Source organism: Chamaea fasciata, unplaced genomic scaffold, assembly GCF_029207755.1.
Source record: "Chamaea fasciata isolate MVZ Bird 193981 ecotype frontalis unplaced genomic scaffold, bChaFas1.0.hap1 SCAF_26, whole genome shotgun sequence".
Taxonomy (NCBI): Eukaryota; Metazoa; Chordata; class Aves; order Passeriformes; family Sylviidae; genus Chamaea; species Chamaea fasciata.
The window spans coordinates 5,948,867-5,969,900 of NW_027094111.1; the positions used below are offsets into that span (position 1 = coordinate 5,948,867).

Consider the following 21,034-nt stretch of genomic DNA (forward strand, 5'->3'; position numbering starts at 1 on the left):
AAGCCACCAGGCTCAGGTCCTGCTGGCTTCATTTCCACGAGATGAGGACACAAATCACATCCCCAGGAGATGGGGCCAGAGCTGCAGATCCCTCAGCCAACGCTGATGCCTTAGGATTTTAGGTTTTGTATTTTTCATCTACTTGTAATCCTGCAATGCTTCAGTGTGTAACTCACACATACACAGTGGGAGCTGCTGCTTCCCCATTTTGGGCAGACACAACAATTCCTCTCCAGGCCTGGCAATCAAGGACACCTCACTGCCTCAGGCCCTGAGAAATGGAAACAAAAGTGAATTGGGGGCAGCAAACCGGGGGTAAATGACTTCATTACCTGAAGCCGTAATTGGGAGATTAACCCAAACCTGCAAATGGACCAAACTTATAAAAGTGTGAAATTTTTGGTGGTCCAGTTTCGGGGTGCAGCCCCTGTGGGGCTTTGTCTGCCCACAATGTACCTGAAGGCCCTTCAATAAATACAACTGCTTTTTATCCCCTTAATTCTGCCTGGCCTCTGTTTTTCGGTAGTGCCCACAAGGCATCAGCACCCTCTGCCATCCTCCTCCTGCCAGAGCCCCGGGCTGCCCCGGCAGCAGCTCCCAGGAGCACTTCCAGGGAACGGTGCCTTTGCAGGCAGGGAAGGCCGGATCCAAAGGGAGGAACTTGGATGCTTCGCTGCAAAATCAGCAGGGTGAGTTTGAGGTGAAATTCCTGGCCCCTGCTTTTGTTCCCGAGGATATCTGTAGGACAAAGCCAAGTCCTGCTCCTGATCCTCCTTCCCTGACACCCCGTGCTCGACACCTGAGCAGCGCTGGGGCTCCCATTTCCCAGCTGGCTGTTTTCTAAAAGCCCCCCAATTTTGCTTCCTTTGTGATTGAGAAACCCAAAGGCCTCATGTGACTTTGTAGATGACTTCACACATTCAGAGAGCAGGAAGGAAACCGAGCTGCTCTCGCTTCGCTTTCCGTGGGGCGGCTGCAAATTCGACCTCATTAACTCCGGAGTGCTCAGAGGGACCCGAAAATGACCCCCCAAACCCACCCTGAGCCCCCCAAATGCTGCTGCTTCAACATCAAGACAGCGACTGTGGCCCTGGGGGTTTTCCACATGGTGAGTGCTGGGCCTGGAAGGGGGACAGGGGGACAGGAAAACAGGTGGGATCTCTCCAGGAGGCGCATTGTTGTTGTTCACGGGGTTCCCTGACACTGGAATGTCCTCTGTTCCCAAGAGGAAAACCCAGTGAGTTAAAAGGGATGAACAAAAGGTGGTGGGGGAGAGGGAGAAGTGGAATTCGCTGTACTGGGAGGGGTTTTGAACGATTTTTTCCGTGGCTCTGCCAATTGGAGCTCAGGGAAATTTTCTCTGTTTCCTGTTTTTCTGCTCTGTGCAGGAGCTCCTACCCGAGTGTATCCCGAACCTGCAGGGTGGGAATGGGCAGCACTGGGGATGTGGGAATGCGGCACTGGAGGGATTTGGGTGATGGGCAGAGCTTCCTCCTCTCTGTCTCTTTTGGTTTCCATTGGGATCATGGCCGTGTAGAGCTCCCAGGCAGCCGGAGAAGCTGTTCAGGGCAGGGGTGGCAGAGCAGGAGAGCCTGGAGGCTTCTCTCCCACGCTCCTGGCTGCACTGAGGAGCTTTAGGTGCATTCAGCCGTCCTGAGGATGTGGTTTCTTGCATGGCTGGGTTATTAAAATAATCCCTGTGCTGCGCTGGGGGTGCACAGTCAGGGTTTGGGAGCCCTTGGGGTGATAACGGGGCTCTCACAGGTTCCCTGGACAGCAGAGGGGGAGCTGGGGACCTGCAACCTGCAGAAATCCCATGGGAATGGCAGCTGTGGCATGGGAAGGACATCCCAAGGTCCCTTCTCTTCCCAGGAGCAGCAGGGGCTGTACCATGCCTTTTGCCCTGGGCAAACAGGGTAATTTTTGGATAGGTCTTGCCTTCCTCCTTTAAGAGATATCACACAACACCATCCATTTTCCCTGCCTCTTCTCTCCCTTTCTGATGGTGCAGCTGCAGCTGGGCAGGGGGAGGGAGAGTGAAAAGGGGATTTATGCCTTGGCTGATTGGCTCCATCAGTGCTGGGGGTTTGGATCAGGATAAATCCTGCTGCTGGTGCCTGGGATGAATCCCAGCTATGCTGGGTGACAGCAGTGCCATCACAGAGCTCTCAGGCTCTGTGGCAAAGCCTTCTCCTCCCATAAATCAGCTCTGCCTCGCTGCTGATCTCTTCGGAGACAGCTGGAATAAATCCTGGGCATTGCGGGACAGACGGGGAAGGAGAAGAGGATGGGGGTGTGATCAGCAAAGCTCCGCTGGGCGCGGGGACGTGACCTGCAGGTGACTTTCAAAGACAGCACTGGGGAGTTTGTCCTGCTCATCAGCTCCTCCAGCCATGAACAGACCCCGAGGTGTTTGACAGAGAGATCCAGGATCAGGGCTGGAAACTTGCTCCTGTGCAGGCACAGAATTCCTTTCCTGCTGGTCCTTGACTGGAGCCAGAGGAGCCTTGGGAAGCAGCGTCTGCACCTTGTCTGGCCTCAGCTGCACTCCAGCTCCTCTCTTTGGCAGCTCTGTAACTCACAGAGCAGGAATTCACCTCTGGAACCCTCCCAGCTCCTGTCCTGACCTCTGGACACAACTCAGGTGAGCCCAGAGTGGGATTCACTGAGCTCTCACCAGGCTGGGGCTGACCCAGGGGTCCCACAGAGCCTGAGCTGCTTCTCCTGGAGCAGCACAACCAAGGAGGCAGCAGGAGAAGATGAAACATTGTGAAAGGAAACCAAATGAGAGCTCAAAGCACTCCTCACTTCATCCTCACCTGCCACAAGAGCCACTTGGAAACTCAAGAGAGAAGGTGAAGCTCTGGCAGGGCAGTGTTTGTGTGTGGTGCTCTTTGTTTCCCCTGCTCGTGTCAGAGCCCCCCAGCACCCAGAGCACCCTGTCACCGTCCCCAGTGCCCCCTGCTCCCCACGGCTTCAGGCTCCCCCTGCACAAACCCCTGTTGTGAAGCAGAGGAGGAGCAGCCTCACACCAGGGCCACGTGCATGAAGATAAATCACCTGGAGATCAGTCAAGCTGCAAATATTTTAGAAAATAAAAAAGGCACAGCAAGACCTCTGAGAGCAGTTTAACCCCACCGCAGCTGCAGCAGGATTATCCCCAGGGAATCGGGGCTCTGTGTGTCACATTCTGCATCCAAGACACCCCAATTTATCTCCCTTGATTTAACGACTGGATTTATCACAGTCCTACATCATTTCAGCATATCGTGGAATCACAGAATGTCCTGAGCTGGAAGGGACTCGCAAGGATCCTCAAGTCCCACTCCTGTCCCTGCCCAGACCCCCCAACAATCCCCCCTGGGCATCCCTGGAGCGCTGTCCAAAGGCTCCTGGAGCTCTGGCAGCCTCGGGGCCGTGCCCATTCCCTGGGGAACCTGGGCAGTGCCAGCACCCTCTGGGGGAAGAACCTTTCCCTGCCCTGGCCCGGCTCCAGCCGTTCATATCCTGGGGATTCAAATCACTTCCACCAAGAAATGTGAAGCTCCTTTTAATGGGCTGCTCCAAAAGTTCCAGCTGTAGGAGAAAAGGGAGGAAGGGCCGGAGAGGGGCTGGGAATTGAGTACCTGGAAGTGAAATCCTCTATTTCAAACCTGCCTTTCTCCTGCTGTGGCAGTGCAAAGGGAAAGGGAACTGGGTGTTTTTCTGTCTGAAATGGGAAGTTTTTGGTTTCTGCTGGAGCTGAGGGGTGGATCTGCAGTGGCAGCAGCTGACCAAGGAGTGCAGAGCAGGCACCACATCCGTCCTCCTCTGCCTTCTTCCCCCTCCGCAAAAGGCCCCTCTGCAGAGGGCTGATCCCCTTGGATGTGCATTCCCTGCAGGAATAAGGAAGGTTCCACACTCCAGTGAGCCAAAGCCAGCTGCTGGAGAGGTGTCCTGGTGCTGGCCTGGCTCTCCATGCCAAGGGAAAGGCCTGGAGCTCTCTGCCTGCTCACAGCTCAGTGCTTCTTTCTTTCTACACAAAATGGAAATTTTTAAACCAACTTCTGCCTTAAAGTCTGTTGAACCTCTCAGGCTGGGCTGAGGTTTCCTGCCACGTTCTTATCTTGTGTGACAGCACTTGGGCTGGGTTGTGTGGCTCATTTCCACACCAGCAAGGAAACCAGGGCCTCATTTTTCTCTGATAGATATCAGAGAGGGTTCCTCATGCTGACCTTCAGCCTCTGGATCTGCTGAGTGGGATGGGGGAATTTGGGGTTTGCTGTCCTGCTCTCGCCCACTCCTCTGTCAGAAAAAACCTGATATTTGGGGCCCAGCTCATCCATTTTGCTCAGGCCTCCTTTTAAGTGAAAAAGCAATTTCTGCCCATATTTCCCATGCTGGCAATTGAGGGGCTGGACCAAGAGCAGAAGTAAAGGAAGCAAAACCTGTTTGGGAGCTTGAACACGAAACCTCTCAGCCACCTTGCAGTCAGGTGTGATCTCCATGTGTCTTCATTAAGAAATCCCTCCCCTCCCCAGGGGCACCAGCAGCTGTAAAGACACTTTGGATCAATGCAATTTCATCCTTGACAGGGTTCAGAGCTGCCCTGGGAGCCGAAATGCTGTTCCATTAAGCTGAACTCGTGTTAACTTTGTCGTGTCCTCGTGTAATGAGATCTGGATATTCCTCCTTTCCCTGCCAGCTCACGAGCAAATTGCAAAGTTCATTTACTTCATGGGAAAAAAGGGAAGTCGGCAGAATGACTCTTGAACAAGCTGGTGTCAGACAGGCCCAGGGAAAACCTGACACATCCCTCCTTCTCATTCAGACGCTGGACAGAATTTGAAATTGGGAGGGACAGGGAGGGACAGGGCTCCCAGTCCCCTCTGCAGCCCGGCGTGCCTCGGTGGGTGCTCGCTCTGCGAGTGACATAGCTCTTCTGGCAGCTGCAGCTGCTCAGAAAGCTGATGAATTTGGTCTCAGATTATTTCTAAGTCTTCTGCAGCTGACACAGAGGCAGAGGAAGGGACTGTGCTCAGCTCCTGTCACCTCCCAGCCTCGCTTCCCCCTTTCCGGGCCTAGGCAGAGCCTTCCCTCCCACAGCTCCTGTGCAAGGCAGCTCAGCAGCCCTGGCTGCCCAAACCCTGTCTGGGAGCCCGTGAAAGCACAGAACTGTTCTGTGCCCGGCCCAGCCCTGCAGAGCTGGCTCTGTGCAGTTCCAGCAGCCCCATGTGCGCACCCGAGCCCCGACCGCAGCGCTGCCGCCTCCTCCTCGCCCAGCGCCGCTCACAGCCGCGGCTCGAGTGAAAGGTCGGCGCAGCTCTGCAGGAAAAGTTGTTTCAGCTCTGCCCGAGCTGTGCTGATGTGGTGGCAGATAAGGCCTGGGACACTTCTGCATCACCGCAGGGCTCAGTGGCACCGAGCGGGGCAGCTGCAGGGAGCCCGGGGTCACTGGTGCCACTCCCCGCCCCAGCAGGGCCAGCCCAGAGCCCAGGGCACAGGATTGTGTCCCCGTGGCTCTGGAATGTCCCAGGGAGGAGAGTCCAGCCCCTCTCTGGGCTCTGCTCAGGGCTGGGCCCTGCCCAGGGCAGTTCTGCCCCTTGTGCAGGGGAATTGCTGGGCTCAGCCCTGCCCGGGGCTCTGGGGCCATTGCTGGGCCTGGGGCAGGGCCTGGGGCTGCTCGGCCCTCCCTGCACACAGGGACACCCAGGGACACAGAAGGACACTCAGGGACACTCTCAGACACCCAGGGACACATGAGGACACTCACAGGGATGGACAGAGCCGCTGTGGCTGCCCCTGGATCCCTGGCAGTGCCCAAGGCCAGGCTGGACACTGGGGCTGGGAGCAGCCTGGGACAGTGGGACGTGTCCCTTCCAGGGCAGGGGTGGGATGGGATGAGCTTTCCAATCCTTTCCAACCCATGGGCGAATCCCTTCCATATGTGGGCAATGGTTCTCACGTTTCCCATGGAACGTCATTCCCAAATATTCCTGCGGGTGGGTTGGAGGCTGCTCTGCTCAGCTCAGCCCCCAGTGCAGGGTGGAAAGCCCTTCCTGCAGAGCTCTCCCAGGATGGTAACAGGGAACAGCCCAGCAAGTTCCATCCTTTCCGTGGTTTTCTGATTCCATGGAGGTCTCCTAAACTGGGCTCAGACATGGAATTTTCACTGCTCATCATCCCTGGGGGAGTGCAGAAATTCAGGACCAGGACTGAGCCCACAGCTCTGGACCTCTCTCCACCTCTCAGCTCCTTAAACTCAGGACAGGATGAACTCTGGAGGCTGAGGTTTGATGGTCCTGTTGGAAAACTTGGGAAAAATCATTCTGGTTCAATGTGAAAAAAAGAACATTTGGAGGTTTTCCTCAAATTATAAAAGAAGGAAGGAGATGGTTTTGCCAATGGAGTGGCACAGCTACACTTACAGGAGGACCTGTAACATTTTTTGTGTTTCTTTTTACACTTTGGAATATTGATATTGCATTTCCTCCAACTCTGGAGCAAAAGGCAATTTCAAAACATAAAACCAGGATAAAAACCATTGAAGCAAAACTCACTGCCTTTGTCATTTCTCCATCCTCCTTCTGCTGGCAGTTAAATCCAAAACATTAAGAAACTGATAACTGATAAATTATCTCAGTATTTCCTGGGATTCAAACCCTTTGTGTTTGGCTCCTTTGGAGACTCATCCATCCAGTGTTCCCTGGAAATAAATTCACTACTGGGAATTTGGCCCAAGACCCCTGAATTGTGTTTCTGGCTTTGTTCTCCAGGTCATGAGCGTCCTGCTGCTGATCGAGTATTCCCTGGAGGTGGCCAACGGGAAGGGCTTCTGCAAGGACCTGGACAAGGATTACTACAGAATTGGTGGGTCCTGGGAATGCAGCTGTGGGGCAGGGAGGGATCCCTCAGTCCTGCACTGCTCCCTCTGCCTTTTCCATCAAAGAATTTGGAATTCTGGGTCAAAAGCTCAGGAAGGAATTTAGGCTGTTTGGCTTTTGCTTTAGGCCAAGACTGTGTTGGAGATCAATGTGGAGTCCAGAGAAGTTTTTATTTCAGATCAGCCCAAACTCTGCAGCACCTGCAGAGTCCTCCAGCTCCCTCTGGAATCTCCTGTGGATTCCCCTGGCAATCCTGCTTTCCCTTCCTCTCCCTTTTCCTCAGCTGGATAATTCCAGCCTCACACACACTCCTGACTTCCTTCACATTCTGGGCATTTCCAAGGAAACACTGAAGAGTCCCAGAACTCCTCAATGGACAGAGGGGACAAATCTCACCCCACACTGATCCCACAGATGTGTGAGCTGCAGGACACTGCCACCAACACCCCTCCATGCCATGGAGCCACTCCCATGGAGTCACTCCCATGAAGCCCTTCCCATGGAGCCATTGCCATGGAGCCATTCCCATAGGGCCATTCCCATGGAGCCATTTCCATGGGGCCGTTGCCATGGAGTCATTCCCATGGAACCATTCCCATGGACCTCTTCCCATGGAGCCATTCCCATGGAGCCCTTCCCATGGAACAATTATCATGGAGCCATTGCCATGGAGCCAATCCCATGGAGCCCTTCCCATGGAACAATTCCCATGGAGCCATTGCCATGGACTCCTTCCCATGGTGCCATTCCCATGGAACCATTCCCATAGGGCCATTCCCATGGAATCATACCCATGGAGCCATTCCCATGGAGGCCTTTCCATGGAACCATTCCATGGAACCATTCCCATGGAGCCATTCCCATCGAACCATTCCCATAGGGCCATTCCCATGGAATCGTTCCCATGGAACCATTCGCATGGAGCCATTCCCATGAAGCCATTGCCATGGAGCCCTTCCCATGGAACTATTCCCATGGAACCATTCCCATAGGGCCATTCCCATAGGGCCATTCCCATGGATGTCTTCCCTCTCAGCTGGAGAGAGCCACACCACCCCTTTCTTCCCCTGTGACCCCCATTCTTAGATTTTCCCAGCCCCTGGTGTATTTTTCCAGAACACTGGTGGCTGGAAGAGGCAGCCAGGCTGCCCCATAGCTCACAATTCCTGAAGGATTGAATTCCTCCAGAAGGATCCAGCTCAGATCCTTGCAAAGACCTGGAGCTGTCCCATGAGGTGCCATCTAAAACAAAAAACAACTCCCCAGCCCCCAAATATTGCCCAAGCAGGATGTTCTGTGGGAGGTGTTTGGAAACAAGTGCAGGGGGGAGTTTCTGTTCTTGAGTCATTTTCTGTGTAAAACCACAAGCAGAGATAACCCTGGGAGCAAAAGACGGAACCCAGGCCCCCTCCCTGCCCCATCCATGCCCACAGGGAGGAATACACGACCCCTGGCAGCCAGGAATTGCTGTGCCCTGCTTTTCCAGAGAGGCTCTTCCTGGGCTGCAAATTCCCTGTACGTGGAGGAAAAGGAGGATGGGTAGAGATTCCTGCACATTCCAAACTCTCCTGTCCCCAGGACAGGAGACAGAAATAGGGAAAAGCACCAAACCAGGAATAGACACTGCCTGGTGAAGTCATAAAAGCTGGCTTCACATTTTTCCAAGGAAAAACCACTGGGATCCCCCAGGGCTGTTTGACATCAGCACTGAAAGGTTTGGTTCATCCAACAGAATCACGGAATGTCAGGATTGGAAGGGACTTTAATCACCCAGTTCCAATGGGAAGGGCATCAGCAGTGAGCCAAAAATGGGAATTTGGGTGAGTCTTGCTGATAGGAACCCAAGCAAGGGGCAATACAATGGTTCCCATGTTTCACATGGAGCAGTATTCCCAAATATTCCTGTGGGTGTGTTGGAGGCTGCTGTGCTCAGCTCAGCCCCCAGTGCAGGGTGCAAACCCTTTCCTGCAGAGCACTCCCAGGAGATAACCCAGCAGGGAATAACCCGGCAGGGAATAACCCAGCAGGCTCCAGAGCCAGGGCTGGCATCAGCACAAGGAAACTGGAGCATCCATCCATCCATCCATCCATCCATCCATCCATCCATCCATCCATCCATCCCACATCCATCCATCATCCATCCATCCATCCATCCATCCATCCATCCATCCATCCATCCCACATCCATCCATCCATCCATCCATCCATCCATCCATCCATCCATCCCTCCATTCCTGTGGAACGTGTTCCCAATTTCAATTTTTGATGGGAACTGAAGAACTTGAGGCAAGTGTGACCTCAAGGGTTTCCTTCCTCTTTCAGGGTTTGTTTGTTTTGCTGTTCCGTGGGGGATTTTTGGGTTCAGTTTTTCTTTTGCTGTTGCTGTTTGTTTGTTTTGGGTTTTTTGGTTTTGGTTTGGTTTTTTTGTTGTTGTTGTTGTTGGTTTTGTTTGTTGTTTTGGGAGTTTGTTTGGGGTTTTTGTTTGGTTGGGGTTTTTGTTTGTTCGGGGGGTTGTTTATTAGGGTTTTTTGTTTGTTTGTCTTTTTGTTTGTGGGTTTTTGTTTGGCTTTTTGCTTGTTTGGGGATTTTTGTTTTGTTTGTCTGGGGGGATTGTGGGGGTTTTTGGGTTGTGTTTTTTGGGGTTTTTGTCATTGTACCAACCCACCCTTGCTGAAAGAGGGACAATGACTTTTTCCTGGGAACAAACAGGAGGCAGCCAGCTCGTGGGAAGTTGTTTTCCCTTGGTTTTCCTTTTCTTTCCATCCTTTTGTGTTTGTGGGGTTGTGAGGGTTTTGTTTCTTTGTTGTTTTGTTTGGGGAGTTTTGATCCAGGTTCTGCTTGGAAAATCCAGCTGGGCAATTAGCTGGAAATGGCCACTTCCCAATTAATTAGGGATCCTGCCAGAGAGCTGGAGCAGGACCCATGGAGAGAGAGGCAGGAAAACACGGCTGTGCTGGACCCGAGAAAATCCTGGGAAAAAGAGAGAAATTCTCTCTGGGCAAACTCCTGAGTGGTGGCGCTGGGCAAAATCCAGAGGCTTTGGGACTTTGGGGTTTAATGGGATTGGGTTTGGCTCCTTTAGGGAAAAGTCTTTGGGAGTTTGAGGTTTAATGGGATTGGCTCCTTTAGGGAAAAGTCTTTGGGAGTTTGGGGTTTAATGGGATTGGCTCCTTTAGGGAAAAGTCTTTGGGAGTTTGAGGTTTAATGGGATTGGCTCCTTTAGGGAAAAGTCTTTGGGAGTTTGGGGTTTAATGGGATTGGCTCTTTTAGGGAAAAGGCTTTGGGAGTCTGGTTTGTAATGGGATTGGGATTGGCTCCTTCAGGGCTGGTGCCACAAAGGCTGAGTCTGGCTCCTTTGTTAAGCTCTGTTTTGGGTTTAGGCTGTTCCCTGTTAATCTTTGGTTCTTTGTGCACCACGTCCCAGCCTTGGTTCTACTCCCCTGCTCCTCAAAGGTGGGGTTTGGAACTGTGGCTTTCCCACACTGCTGGGAGCAGAGGGAAAGCAGCAGTGGCTGCCTTTGGAGGGAGCTGCCCTTGTGCTCCTGAATTTCTCCAGGAGGCAAAGCCCTTTCCCCGTCCCCCTCTCCCTCCCTGCTCTCTCTCAAGGTTTGCTGAGTTTGGGGTTCTCTCTTCATTGCTCATGGAGGTTTCTTCCTCCTCTGGGTCTCAATTCCCTGGGGAGGAGCAGCTCCTGCACTGGGGTTGTGTCAAGTTGTGAGGAAAAGCTGTTTCCTTGCTTTGACCATCACAGCCCTCCTGTCCTGGTGCAGGGCAGGTGGATAGTTCAGATCATTCCCTGTGTCCCACCCCTCCAGATGGCTCCATTCCCCCTCGGGATCAGCTTTTTTGGCTTCCTGGGGTGGGTTGCAGCCACCCCAGAGGGTTTTCCCCCAAGCCTGAGGAAGGAAGAGGCTCCTCATGCTGGGGGGAGGAAGTGCTGGGCAGAGGTTCGTTCCACACTGAAGGTTTCCCATCATCTCCAAAGCTCATTTCTGGAGGAGATTTAAAGAGGAGACAGCAGGGGAATGGAAAATCCTTCTTGTATCAATTGAAATGAATTTAAATTGCATTTAAATGAACTCTGTCAGCAGAGGGAGGATGGGAGGGGTGGCACTGCTGCTGCCACCTGCCCAGATGTGGCTCAGGAAAGTCTTCAACAAACCTGGGACTGTTCCAGAGGTTCTCAGTGACATTTTTAGTCCTTTCTTGAGCTGGGGGGAGATTTGTGTCCCTCTGCCCTGGGGGGAACCTTTGCATTTCCCCCTAACCACAGCAAGTGTCCAAATTCTGAGAGAGCTGTGACAGTTATCAGTGTTGGGGTCACTGCCTGGAAAACAGGGACAGGTTTCTCTGCCTTGACTTCTTTGGGAATGATTTTATCCTCTGGGCAACAACAACAACAACGAAAAGAAATTGAATTCAGAAATCTTCACTGGAATAAAGAATATCCACTTCTAGAAAATGAAAAAAGGATGATTTGGGGTCTGCTCAAGCACTGAAAGCTTCCCTCACCAAAGGGGAGGTCAACACTCAGAGCTGGAGGAGATGGAGATGAGTTTTTGCAGGGGAAAAAGGGTGACATGGAGCAGGAAATAATTTCAGAGTGGCTGGAATGTGACAGGGATTCTACAGGCACATTTCCCAGAGTTCTTTATGAAAACAGTGGGAAGGAGATGGAAAAAACAGAGTAAGGCACTGGATTTATTCATGGTTGTGTGGAATATCCTCAGCTGGAAGGGCCCCCCAAGGATCACCAGCCCTGTACACCTATGGGAAAGATCATCTGCTTTAAAAAAAAAAGACAGAAAAATCAGAAGTTTGGCTCTTTTCTAGCAGAATTGAACCCTTTCTTGAAACATTTAGGAATTGATGAACCCAAACTGGCCAGTGCTGTTTTAAACTCAGGTGAAACGGAAGGAAAGGAGCTGGAGGAGGTTCTGGGAAAGGTTGTGCAGAGGCACGTAGAAAAAACAGCAGCAGAGTTTTGCCTCTGGAGAGGTGAATCAGCACCAGGGCAGGCTGTGATTCCAGCAGGGAAAATTGCTGCCAGGCAAAGGCTGAGCAGGATCTCCATGGATATGAAACATCACCCCCTGCACCCAAAACGGCTCCCAAAAATCACCTAAACCCCCTCACATTGTGTTTTTGAGGTGTCTCTTCATCCCACAGCTGCAGAGTTGTGGCAAGAGATCACCCCATGACCTTCCCTGGCTTCACCAATGGTGATGGGGTTTAAAATTTTAATTAAGAAATTTGTTTCGATTGATTTCTTAATTAAAATCTTTTCTGAGAGATTCCGAAGATCCTTCAGCATTTCGCTGCTGGTTCCTTTATCTGCCTGCAGTCTCTAAATAATTTCCAGCTCGTAGCTACGAGCCAAAAGCCCTCTGGGTTTTTTTAATACCTCATTTTGTAGCCTGGGGTATTCAACATTTCAGGAGTTCCCTGGAGCTCACAACCTGCATGGCCTGGTGGATGCAGGGATTTCAAAGAGAGATGAAAAATGGGTGTAAAAAGGGAAAATGGGGTTAATTCCAGCTGCAGGGCATTAATTCCTCCACAGATGCAATCCTTTGTGCCAGGTTGAACTCTCCTTTAGGGCTGTGGTGGAGTTGGGACACCTTTTGGTGATGTGGTGATTCCTTTCATCATTTTTATCCTTTTCAGCTGATGTCACCACCAGTTTCCTGCTGATCCTCATGTTGTTTGTCATCAGCTTCCACCTCCTGCTCGGGGTGCTCAAGGTACGTTCCCCACAAATGACATTCAGGGTTTGGATGGTGCTCACTGGAACTATGGTCCAAAAAAGCAGGAAAACCCCCCAGACAAACACAAGGGAAAAAAGGCAGATAAAAATCCCAGAATCAGAGAATCACACAGGAAAAAAGGCAAATAAAAATCCCAGGATCCCAAAATCACACAGGAAAAAAGGCAAATAAAAATCCCAGGATCCCAAAATCATACAGGAAAAAAGGCAAATAAAAATGTCTCCTGGTTCCAGCCTCAGGTTCTTATGAAAAGCTTCAAACACCCAGATTTACCAAATCTGGGCAACATTTCCATCTGGGCTATGTTTGGTGTTGAATGAAGGAGATGTTATGATTTGGAAAGGTTTTCGTGCCTCATCTCCTTGCTCTGCTGCAAGTCAGGTCCCGTGAGAGAACTGTCACTGCCCTGTTGCACCGGGGACTCATTTCCCAGTTCAGGAGGAGGAATGGCCAGGCCTTGGGGTGGAAACCCCAGGAATCTGACGGTGGCAGAGTTCTAAGCTTTAAATACCACCCAAATAACCCAGTTCTCCCTCTGGAGAGGTAAATTTTAGGGACAGTCGGATGACAGCTCCGATGGGAAGTGCCAATGTCACAGAGTGAGAACTCACAGGAATTTTCCAAAGGGGCGAAAAAATCAGCCTTGATGCCCTGTTTTCCCTGGATCAATTGTCCCTGAAATCAGAAATTCCAGGGGAGTGTTAATCCTTGAAGCATGAGCTAAGTCCTTCCAGGTGGAAATAACGGGCGCTGCTTTTCCTCCTCAGAAGAGGGAGCGGCTCCTGATCCCCTTCCTGGCCCTGCAAGTCATCGATTTCCTCCTCAGCCTCCTGACCATATTCAGCTCCTACATCCAGGTGCCGGTGATCATCTCGGTGTCCTCGCTGGGCCACACGGTGGGTGACAGCTGTGACAGCTCCTGCTCCTGGGCAGGACACCTCCCGCCTTCCCGGGGGTGGGGAATGCACGGGATGGAGCATGCCTACCTTGGGGTGGTTCCCAATGGAATCACTCAGGTTGGAATGAAGGATCTTTAGCCTGGGCTGTGGTTTGTCATGGAATCCTTTAGGTTGGAAAAGAGACCTTTAGGGTCCTGGGAGGTTGGAATAAAGGATGGATGGTTATCCTGGGCTGTGGTTCCGCATGGAATCATTTAGGATGGAAGGAAGGATCATCACCTGGGGCTGTGGTTCTACGTGGAATCATTTCAGGTGGAAAAGACCTTCAGGATCCTGGAAGGTTGGACTAAAGGATCATTACCTGGGGCTGTGGTTTGTCATGAAATCCTTTAGTTTGGAATGAAGGCTCATTACCTTGGGCTGCAATTCTTCATGGAATCCTTTAGGATGGAAAAGACCTTTAGGGTCCTGGAAGGTTGGATGGTTACCCTGGGCTGTGGTTCCACATGGAATCATTTAGGTCAGAAGGAAGGATCATTACCTTGGGCTGGGATTTGTCACAGAATCCTTTAGTTTGGAAAAGACTTTTATGATCCTGAATCCAGATGTGAGGTGGTTTCTCCAGCCTGGAGACAGGATGCAATCCTTGGAGGCTGAAGGAAACCAGGGGCAGTTGGGATATTTATTCTCCCTTGTCCTGGAGTGTTGGTTTCCTCCTGGCTTTGAGGGAGGTGCTCTGGGCGTGCCCCCGTCAGGAGGGGTTTGCTGGAGATGAACTGGGATTGTCACTGCTCCGGCCAGAGGCGTCTGTGGAGCTCGGATGGAGCCCCACAAGTGGTTTGCTCTTTGGGCCAGCAGAAGGGAAGGTTTGGGCTGGATTTAAGGGAATTTAGTGCCTCAGTCTCGGTGTGAACCAACCACAGGCTCCGTGTGAAGTGTGAATAATCTGCAGAAGTGACCCAATCCTGTGTCTGTAACCCAACTCCTGTCCTCCTCAGCAGGGCCACTCCAGGATTCCCCTGCTGGCGCTGCAGCTGCTGGATTTCTGCCTGAGCATCCTCACCCTGTGCAGCTCCTACATGGAGGTGCCCACCTACCTCAGCCTCAAGTCTGTGGACAGCAGGGTAGGTCTGCACCCAGCTCCGCTCATTTTCTGCACTGGGAACTCCTACAAATTCCCATTCCATGGCCGGGCAGCTTCTCTGAGCCCTCTGGAACATCCAGAACTGCTCAGGTTGACAACAGAGAGGGTTTTCCATGCTCTCCCCAGTGCTGTTCCTGACTGACAGCTCCCGTGTTCCTTAAAAATACACCTTGTTTCTCCTTGTAGGAATCTGATGGATGCAAATTGCAGAGGGAAGTGATTCAGGTGGAGCTGCCTGCATGGAAAATGCCTCAAATTTCATCTTTATTAAACAGTCACGTTTAATAAGCCCCACCCCAGTGTTGTTATGAATAGATGGAATCATCACACTCCTAGGGAAGGATGGAGACACTGATTTAAGGCCCTGGGATCACGGTCACCAAGTTTCTCCCTCCAGAGAAAAGTGCAGGAAAATCCCAGGCCGGTGGCAAGAGTTGAAATTAAAAATTTAAAAGTTCTCATTTAAGCAGGGCTTTGCCCAAGGAGTGGAAACAGCAGGAGGAAAACAATATCCCTGTGATCCTGCTGCCGGTGGAAATCCTTCATTCCTTGTTCTGCCTGAACCTTGAGCCCTCCCTGTGGGTGCCCCTGGCTCAGGGAATGAGCGTTTGGGGCTGAGACCTTCTCCTTTCCCCAGGGCCCTCTGCCAGCCCTGGAGAAGCTGCCAGCAGAGGAATACGCCAAAGTGATGATCACCTTCACCATCGCCTTCGTGGCTGTGCTGTTCCTCAAGGTAAGAGCCTCTGGACTGGGGCTCCCCCAGGAAAATTCAGCTTTAATTCTCTCCCAAATCGGCCTCGTTGGGCTCTCCTCGGGCACAGTGGGAGCTGTGCCTCCGCTTGGTTTATCCAAATCCCTGCCTTTCCTCTTCTGTGGGGGTTACACAGCAAAACCCCTCTTATGTCCCAAATCATCACTGCCCATTCCTCTCTAGAAGGAGAAAAAGGTTGAGAATAAACACAGCAAAGTTGTCTGCTGTAATGTGCCCAAATAAATGAGATTATTGAGATTATTTATCCAAGTATCTCCTTCTACACTTCTCTGGGAGTTACAAAGCAAAATCCTTTTTATGTCACCAAATCATCACTGCCCATTCCTCCCTAGAAGGAGAAAAAGGTTGGGAACAACCCCAAATAAACGAGATTATCGAGCAGCAGGTGAGCTCTTTCATTCGGTGAGTGGCTGTGCCCCCTCTGATGTGAGCAGGGTTCTCCACCCTGACACTCCCAAAGTTCATTAACGCCAGGAGCTAAACCCTGCTGGTGCCTCAGGAAGCTCCACTGGAGAGGGTTTTTATTCTTTTATTGCCTCAGTGGCTCAGAGAACTGATTTTTCACCTTGAGCCCCACGAAGAAAACCAGATTCTTCCAGGTACTTGGGCAGCAAGTGCTGCTTGTGAGTTGGAAACCATTTTATATTCCGAGCCTTCCAGGTGGGCCAGATAAGCCAGTGAGGAGTGAAGAGTTGTGCGTGGATGCACTTCAGACATGGCTTTAAAATCTTTTAATATTTACACGGAGTGTGCAGCAGGAGCAGAGATAACCCTGAGCCCCAGCTGGCAGGAATCCCCCTGACCTGGCAAATGGATTAATTGGAATTTTCCACAGCTTTACCCACAAAACGCAGGATTTGCAATGGGGGTTTTGTGCTAGGGTTGTAAGAGGAGGGACGGGGTGGGATAATTAAACCCCCAGGACTCCCCAAAAAGCCACCAGGACCCCCAGCCTTTTACCCCAGTGCCAATCCCTCTCCTCTTCCAGGGGTAAAATCCCATGGAATTCTCTCCCTGCAGCCTCCCGGCTCAGGGCAGCGTGGGGCTGGGTCTGCATTTCCTGTGTTCAAAATTCCACGGAAGAAACATTCCAAGGGCAGTGTGGGGCTGGGTCTTTGCTGCCTCTAGGGTCCTGACAGGATCAGTTGTTCCAAATTCCTTGGAAAAAATATTCCGAGGGCAGAATGGGGCTGAGGCTGTGGGGCTCCAGTGGTGACTGGATCAGTTGTTCCAAATTCCTTGGAAAAAATATCCCCAGGGCAGGGTGATGCTGCCATGGCACCCTTAATTCCCCGTGCTGGTCTCTGCATCCACGAGAGATCCTAAACCCACGGAGAGATCCTAAACCTTTAGTTTCATCTCATCCCTGAACACCTTGCACAGATCCAGGGTGCCCCAGCCTGGCCTTGGACACTTCCAGCGATGGGAATTGGGCACATATCCCAATAATCTTTGTCTCACTTTGGAATCATAAAGTCCTCCGGCACCACAGGGATGAGAAAGCAGAAATTAAGGGGAATAAAACGTTCCCCGTGATTTTGATTTATTTCAAAACCAAAACTGGCGAGTGCGTTCCTTTGTTGTGTGATTTTTATTTATTTCGAAATCAAAATCGGGGGAATGCATTCCTTTGTTGTATGATTTGGATGTATTTTAAAACCAAAATCGGGGAATGCAATCCTTTTCTGTGTTTTGTATTTCAAAACCAGAATCGGGGAGCGCATTCCTTTGCTGTGTGATTTTTATTTATGTTTTAGATTTACTGGGTTTTTTCATGGGTGAGTGGAGGTTTTAACCCAGTTTCTATGGCAGCTCCAGGTTTGCTCTCCGCATGAAGAGGCTTTGGAAGCAGGAAGGGCTCTGCAATATTCCCAAAAGATGCTCAAAGTTTGGATTCACCCCCGATCTCTGGAATGTTGAGATTGATTTTTACAGCTCAGATGTTTCATTCCTTTTTTTTTTCTCTTTGTCTTGGCCCGGTGTCAACACAAACAGCCCTCATTGTCCTGGGAATGCTCCGCTGCACAGCCCAGGTCTGCGATCTGTGGCTCCCTGTGTTCCCTGAAAATCCCAATGGGTTCCCGAGCCCATTCCCAGGCCAACACAAACACCAGGCACACGACTCTGCCGTGCTGCTCTGAGCAGGAAAATATTGATTTACCAGGGCCAGTCCCACAGACCCCGCTTATTTCCCTGCGCCACAACCCCTCAATCAACCCTTTTTCCTCAGAAAAGCTCCGTTTATTGCACGGATGAATCCATGCGGTGCCAGGAGATCCTGTCAGGGAGGTGCAAAAACGGGATTGTGCTGAATGAAGGGATTTTTGGGGCAGTCCTTGGATCTCTGTGGAGCCCCTGGTGCTTTCCTGAGGCATCCAGGCTTTGTAACCTGCACTGAAAAATGAGACCAGAGCCGTGATTTCCTCTCCTGCCTCCGGATATTGTGATCTCTGAGGTGTCCAGTGTTGTGTTTCACGGATTTTACGTTTAATCACTTTATATTTACTGGATTTCCAGTCTCACCTCAGTGTTTTGAATTCATGGAATCCAGACTTTACAACCTGCTCTGAAAAATGACATCAAGGCCATGATTTCCTTCCCTTCCTCGGGATATTGTGATCTCAGAAGTGTCCAATATTGTGTTTTAATGGATCTTATGTTTAATCATTTTATATTTACTGGATTATTGATCCCAGTCCCATCCCAGCATTGCTCTGAATTCATGGAATCCAGACTTTACAACCTGTAATAATACCAAAAATAGCTGTAAAAATAACGAAAATGACACCAAAGCCACCATTTCCTGTCCCACTCGGGATATTGTGCTCCAAGAGCTCTCAGTGTTGTGTTTGCTGGGGTTTGTGTTTAATCACTTTCTGTCTGCCGGATTATTGATCCCAGTGCTGTTCTGAACCCATGGAATCATCACATTGCTAGGGAAGGATGGAGACCCAGATTTAAGGCCCTGGGATCACGCTCCCAAACTTCTCCCTCCAGAGAAAAGAGCAGGAAAATCCCAGGCTGGTGGCAAGAGTGGGAATGCCCTTTTCGCCCTGCAGGGCCCTGGAAAATTGCCCTTTTCCTTCCCTTTTCCCTCTTTTCCAGGCCTACATGTTCAAGTGTGTCCTGAGCTGCTTTAAGTACATCAAAGCCAGCAGGAGGGAGGAGGTGAAAGTGGAGCCACACATAGTGGAAAAGGTGAGGAAAAGTGAATTCACTCCTGAAAGTGGAGCCAAAACAGTGGAAAAGGTGAGGAAAAGTGAATTCACTCCTGAAAGTGGAGCCAAAACAGTGGAAAAGGTGAGGAAAAGTGAATTCACTCCTGAAAGTGGAGCCAAAACAGTGGAAAAGGTGAGGAAAAGTGAATTCACTCCTGAAAGTGGAGCCAAAACAGTGGAAAAGGTGAGGAAAAGTGAATTCACTCCTGGAAGTGGAGCCATAAGAAGTGGAAAAGAGGCATAAAAGTGAATTTGTTCCTGAAAATGGAGTCAAAAGCAGTGGGAAAGGTGAGGAAAAGTGAATTTTTTTTTCCATCAAAAGGAATCCTTCAGACTGGTGATCCTTATCTCTGCTTTTTTGGGATCTGAGAGAATTTCCAACCCTTCAAACCCCCAGCAGCAAGTGCTAATAATCAGTTTTTAATTAAAATATCCATTTAATTTTCCTTCTGCATAAAAATTTTAAAGTCAATGTTCAAGGAAGGTGAAACTCAGGCACAGCAGATAAATGGGAATGAATTCCCTGTGATCCCTGATCCAGGAATGTGGGGTTAATTCCAGCTGCACTTTGGCTTCCATAGCTACGAGTGTTTAAAATCAGCTTTTTCTTCACCTTTCTGTCTGAGAGTTCTGGAATTTCAGTGTTGTGAGGATGGATGGGCAGGAAAGAGGGAGGGGCATGGAATGCTGAGGGATGGGGAATGCTGAGGGATGGGGAATGCTGAGGGATGGGGAATGCCGAGGGGATGGAATGCTGAGTGTTGGCTTTTATCCTGGCACATCAGCTGAGCCCTGCCTTGCCAGCAGTGGTGCCCCAGCTGTGCCGCTCTGCAAAATTCCTCAGCTTTCCTTGGGAATGGGGCTGGGATCCCGCACATTGGGGGTCCTTGGGCCATTTATTGTGCTGGGAATGGGGTGGCCCTGGCACTAGGTGGATCCGTGCCCTGCTGCCCCAGCCCTGCTGGATTCCTGCCCTTGGTGCCCCAAGCCCCGCTGGTCCTTTGTCCCTGCTTTGGGGCGGGCAGGGGAGCCCTGCAGGATGGGATCCCCGCCATCCCATCACCTCTGATCTCTTCCAGGCCGCGCTGCCGTCCTATGAGGAAGCCCTGGAATTGCCTTCCAAGGATTCCCCCCCTCCCTACGCGACCGTCTGAGCCCAGCCCGGGGGGAGGTGACGCTGCCGCTGCCTCTCCCCTCCTGGGGGTCCCAGGGCTCACTCCAGAGCAGTTCCCAGCTTCTCCCAGCCTGGGCTCCTGTCCCGCTCTGGAACCTCCGTTTCCTGACCCTGGTTCTCATCCCTGGGCTCTGGGATTTGGCTGCTGTGGGTGCAGGGCTGGCCTGACCCCGCCAGCTGTGCTCGCCCCACCAGGACGGTGATTCTCCTCTGGCTCAGCAGGGACGCCTTTGGGAGGTGGGATTGAGGGATGAACAGGGAAGGAATTTTCTCTGGGATAACCCAGCCCTGCAGCTCCACCAGCCAGAATTCCCAGAGAAAAGGGATCAGCCAAAAATCCCCCAGGAACTGCAGCTCTAGCCCTGTCTGCTTGTGACGATTGACAGCGACCCAGAATATCCAGCATTGCTCTGCCATTTCATACCTGAGTGGGTGCCTTTTTCTGTGCTTTTATGTGACTTGGAAGACGAGTTTCAATTAAAATAAAAATGTTAATGGCTTCCAAACTGGGAGTCTGATTTCTGAGGGTGTCTGATTGCTGAGTGAAGGAAGAAATAATTTGATTTATAAAACATCAGTGAGCAAAAAGTGGTGCTTTGACCTTGGCCTGATCTTTTCTCATGTTTGTGCTGCTTGCAAAGGAAAAGCTGATATTTCTTATTCAATTTCCTCTCAAAATCTGCCTCTCTGCCTTATCAGCAGTGATAAGGATCTGTGGCCCGCTCACCAGTGACTGCACAGCTCAGGCCCTGCAGATGTCACAGATGGCACTGCTGATGTCCCTGGGATTCCACACCTGCTCCCCTTTTGGGATCATTTCCTGCTCTTTTCAAACATCACAGTGTGAAAAAAAAAAATAAAAAAGTGGGGTTTTCTCGATCTTAAATAAAGTCTCCATTCCAGTCTCCTGCAGAGCTTGGATCACAGCCCGGGGGGCTGCTCTGCTCTGAACCAGCCTCAATGGAATATTCAACAGCAAACTTCAATGGAATATTTGCAGAGGATGAATAAGAAATGTGGTGCTGCCCTGCTCTCTCCACTGGATGTGCATTTCTGTAATGGGGATGAAGAGGATGATGTTGGTTGTGTATTTTCCTGATGATTTCCCCATCAAGGGGGGATAATTCCATTTTCTGTGTTCCATCTCCTTGTTCTGGGCACTAGGATGCTCCACAGCAGACCTGGAGCCTGGAAGG

The 21,034-nt window shown here is 51.0% G+C and overlaps 1 protein-coding gene across 3 annotated transcripts; it reads left to right on the forward strand.

The window, feature by feature from the left end:
• Positions 1–892: 892 nt before the first annotated feature.
• Positions 893–20,426, forward strand: LAPTM5 (lysosomal protein transmembrane 5). Of its 3 annotated transcripts, XM_066204466.1 has the most exons (8): positions 895–1,108; positions 6,756–6,849; positions 12,531–12,607; positions 13,399–13,527; positions 14,529–14,654; positions 15,312–15,407; positions 18,552–18,644; positions 19,744–20,426. In XM_066204466.1, the coding sequence occupies exons 1-8, from the start codon at positions 1,022–1,024 to the stop codon at positions 19,816–19,818; spliced, it is 777 nt and encodes a 258-aa protein (XP_066060563.1). In that variant the 5' UTR covers positions 895–1,021; the 3' UTR covers positions 19,819–20,426. The 3 variants fall into 3 exon arrangements, with proteins under 3 accessions (XP_066060561.1, XP_066060563.1, XP_066060562.1); XM_066204464.1 differs by lacking the exon at positions 19,744–20,426 and having other exon boundaries at positions 893–1,108; positions 18,552–19,335; XM_066204465.1 differs by lacking the exon at positions 19,744–20,426 and having other exon boundaries at positions 14,532–14,654; positions 18,552–19,334.
• The last annotated feature ends 608 nt before the right edge of the window (positions 20,427–21,034 follow it).

Coding starts and splice junctions, on each gene's coding strand:
- LAPTM5 (XM_066204464.1), top strand. CDS start 1,022: ATGACCCCCCAAACCCACCCTGAGCCCCCCAAATGCTGCTGCTTCAAC. Junction 6,850..12,530: donor CAAGGATTACTACAGAATTG/GTGGGTCCTGGG, acceptor TATCCTTTTCAG/CTGATGTCACCACCAGTTTC. Junction 14,655..15,311: donor TCAAGTCTGTGGACAGCAGG/GTAGGTCTGCAC, acceptor TCCTTTCCCCAG/GGCCCTCTGCCAGCCCTGGA.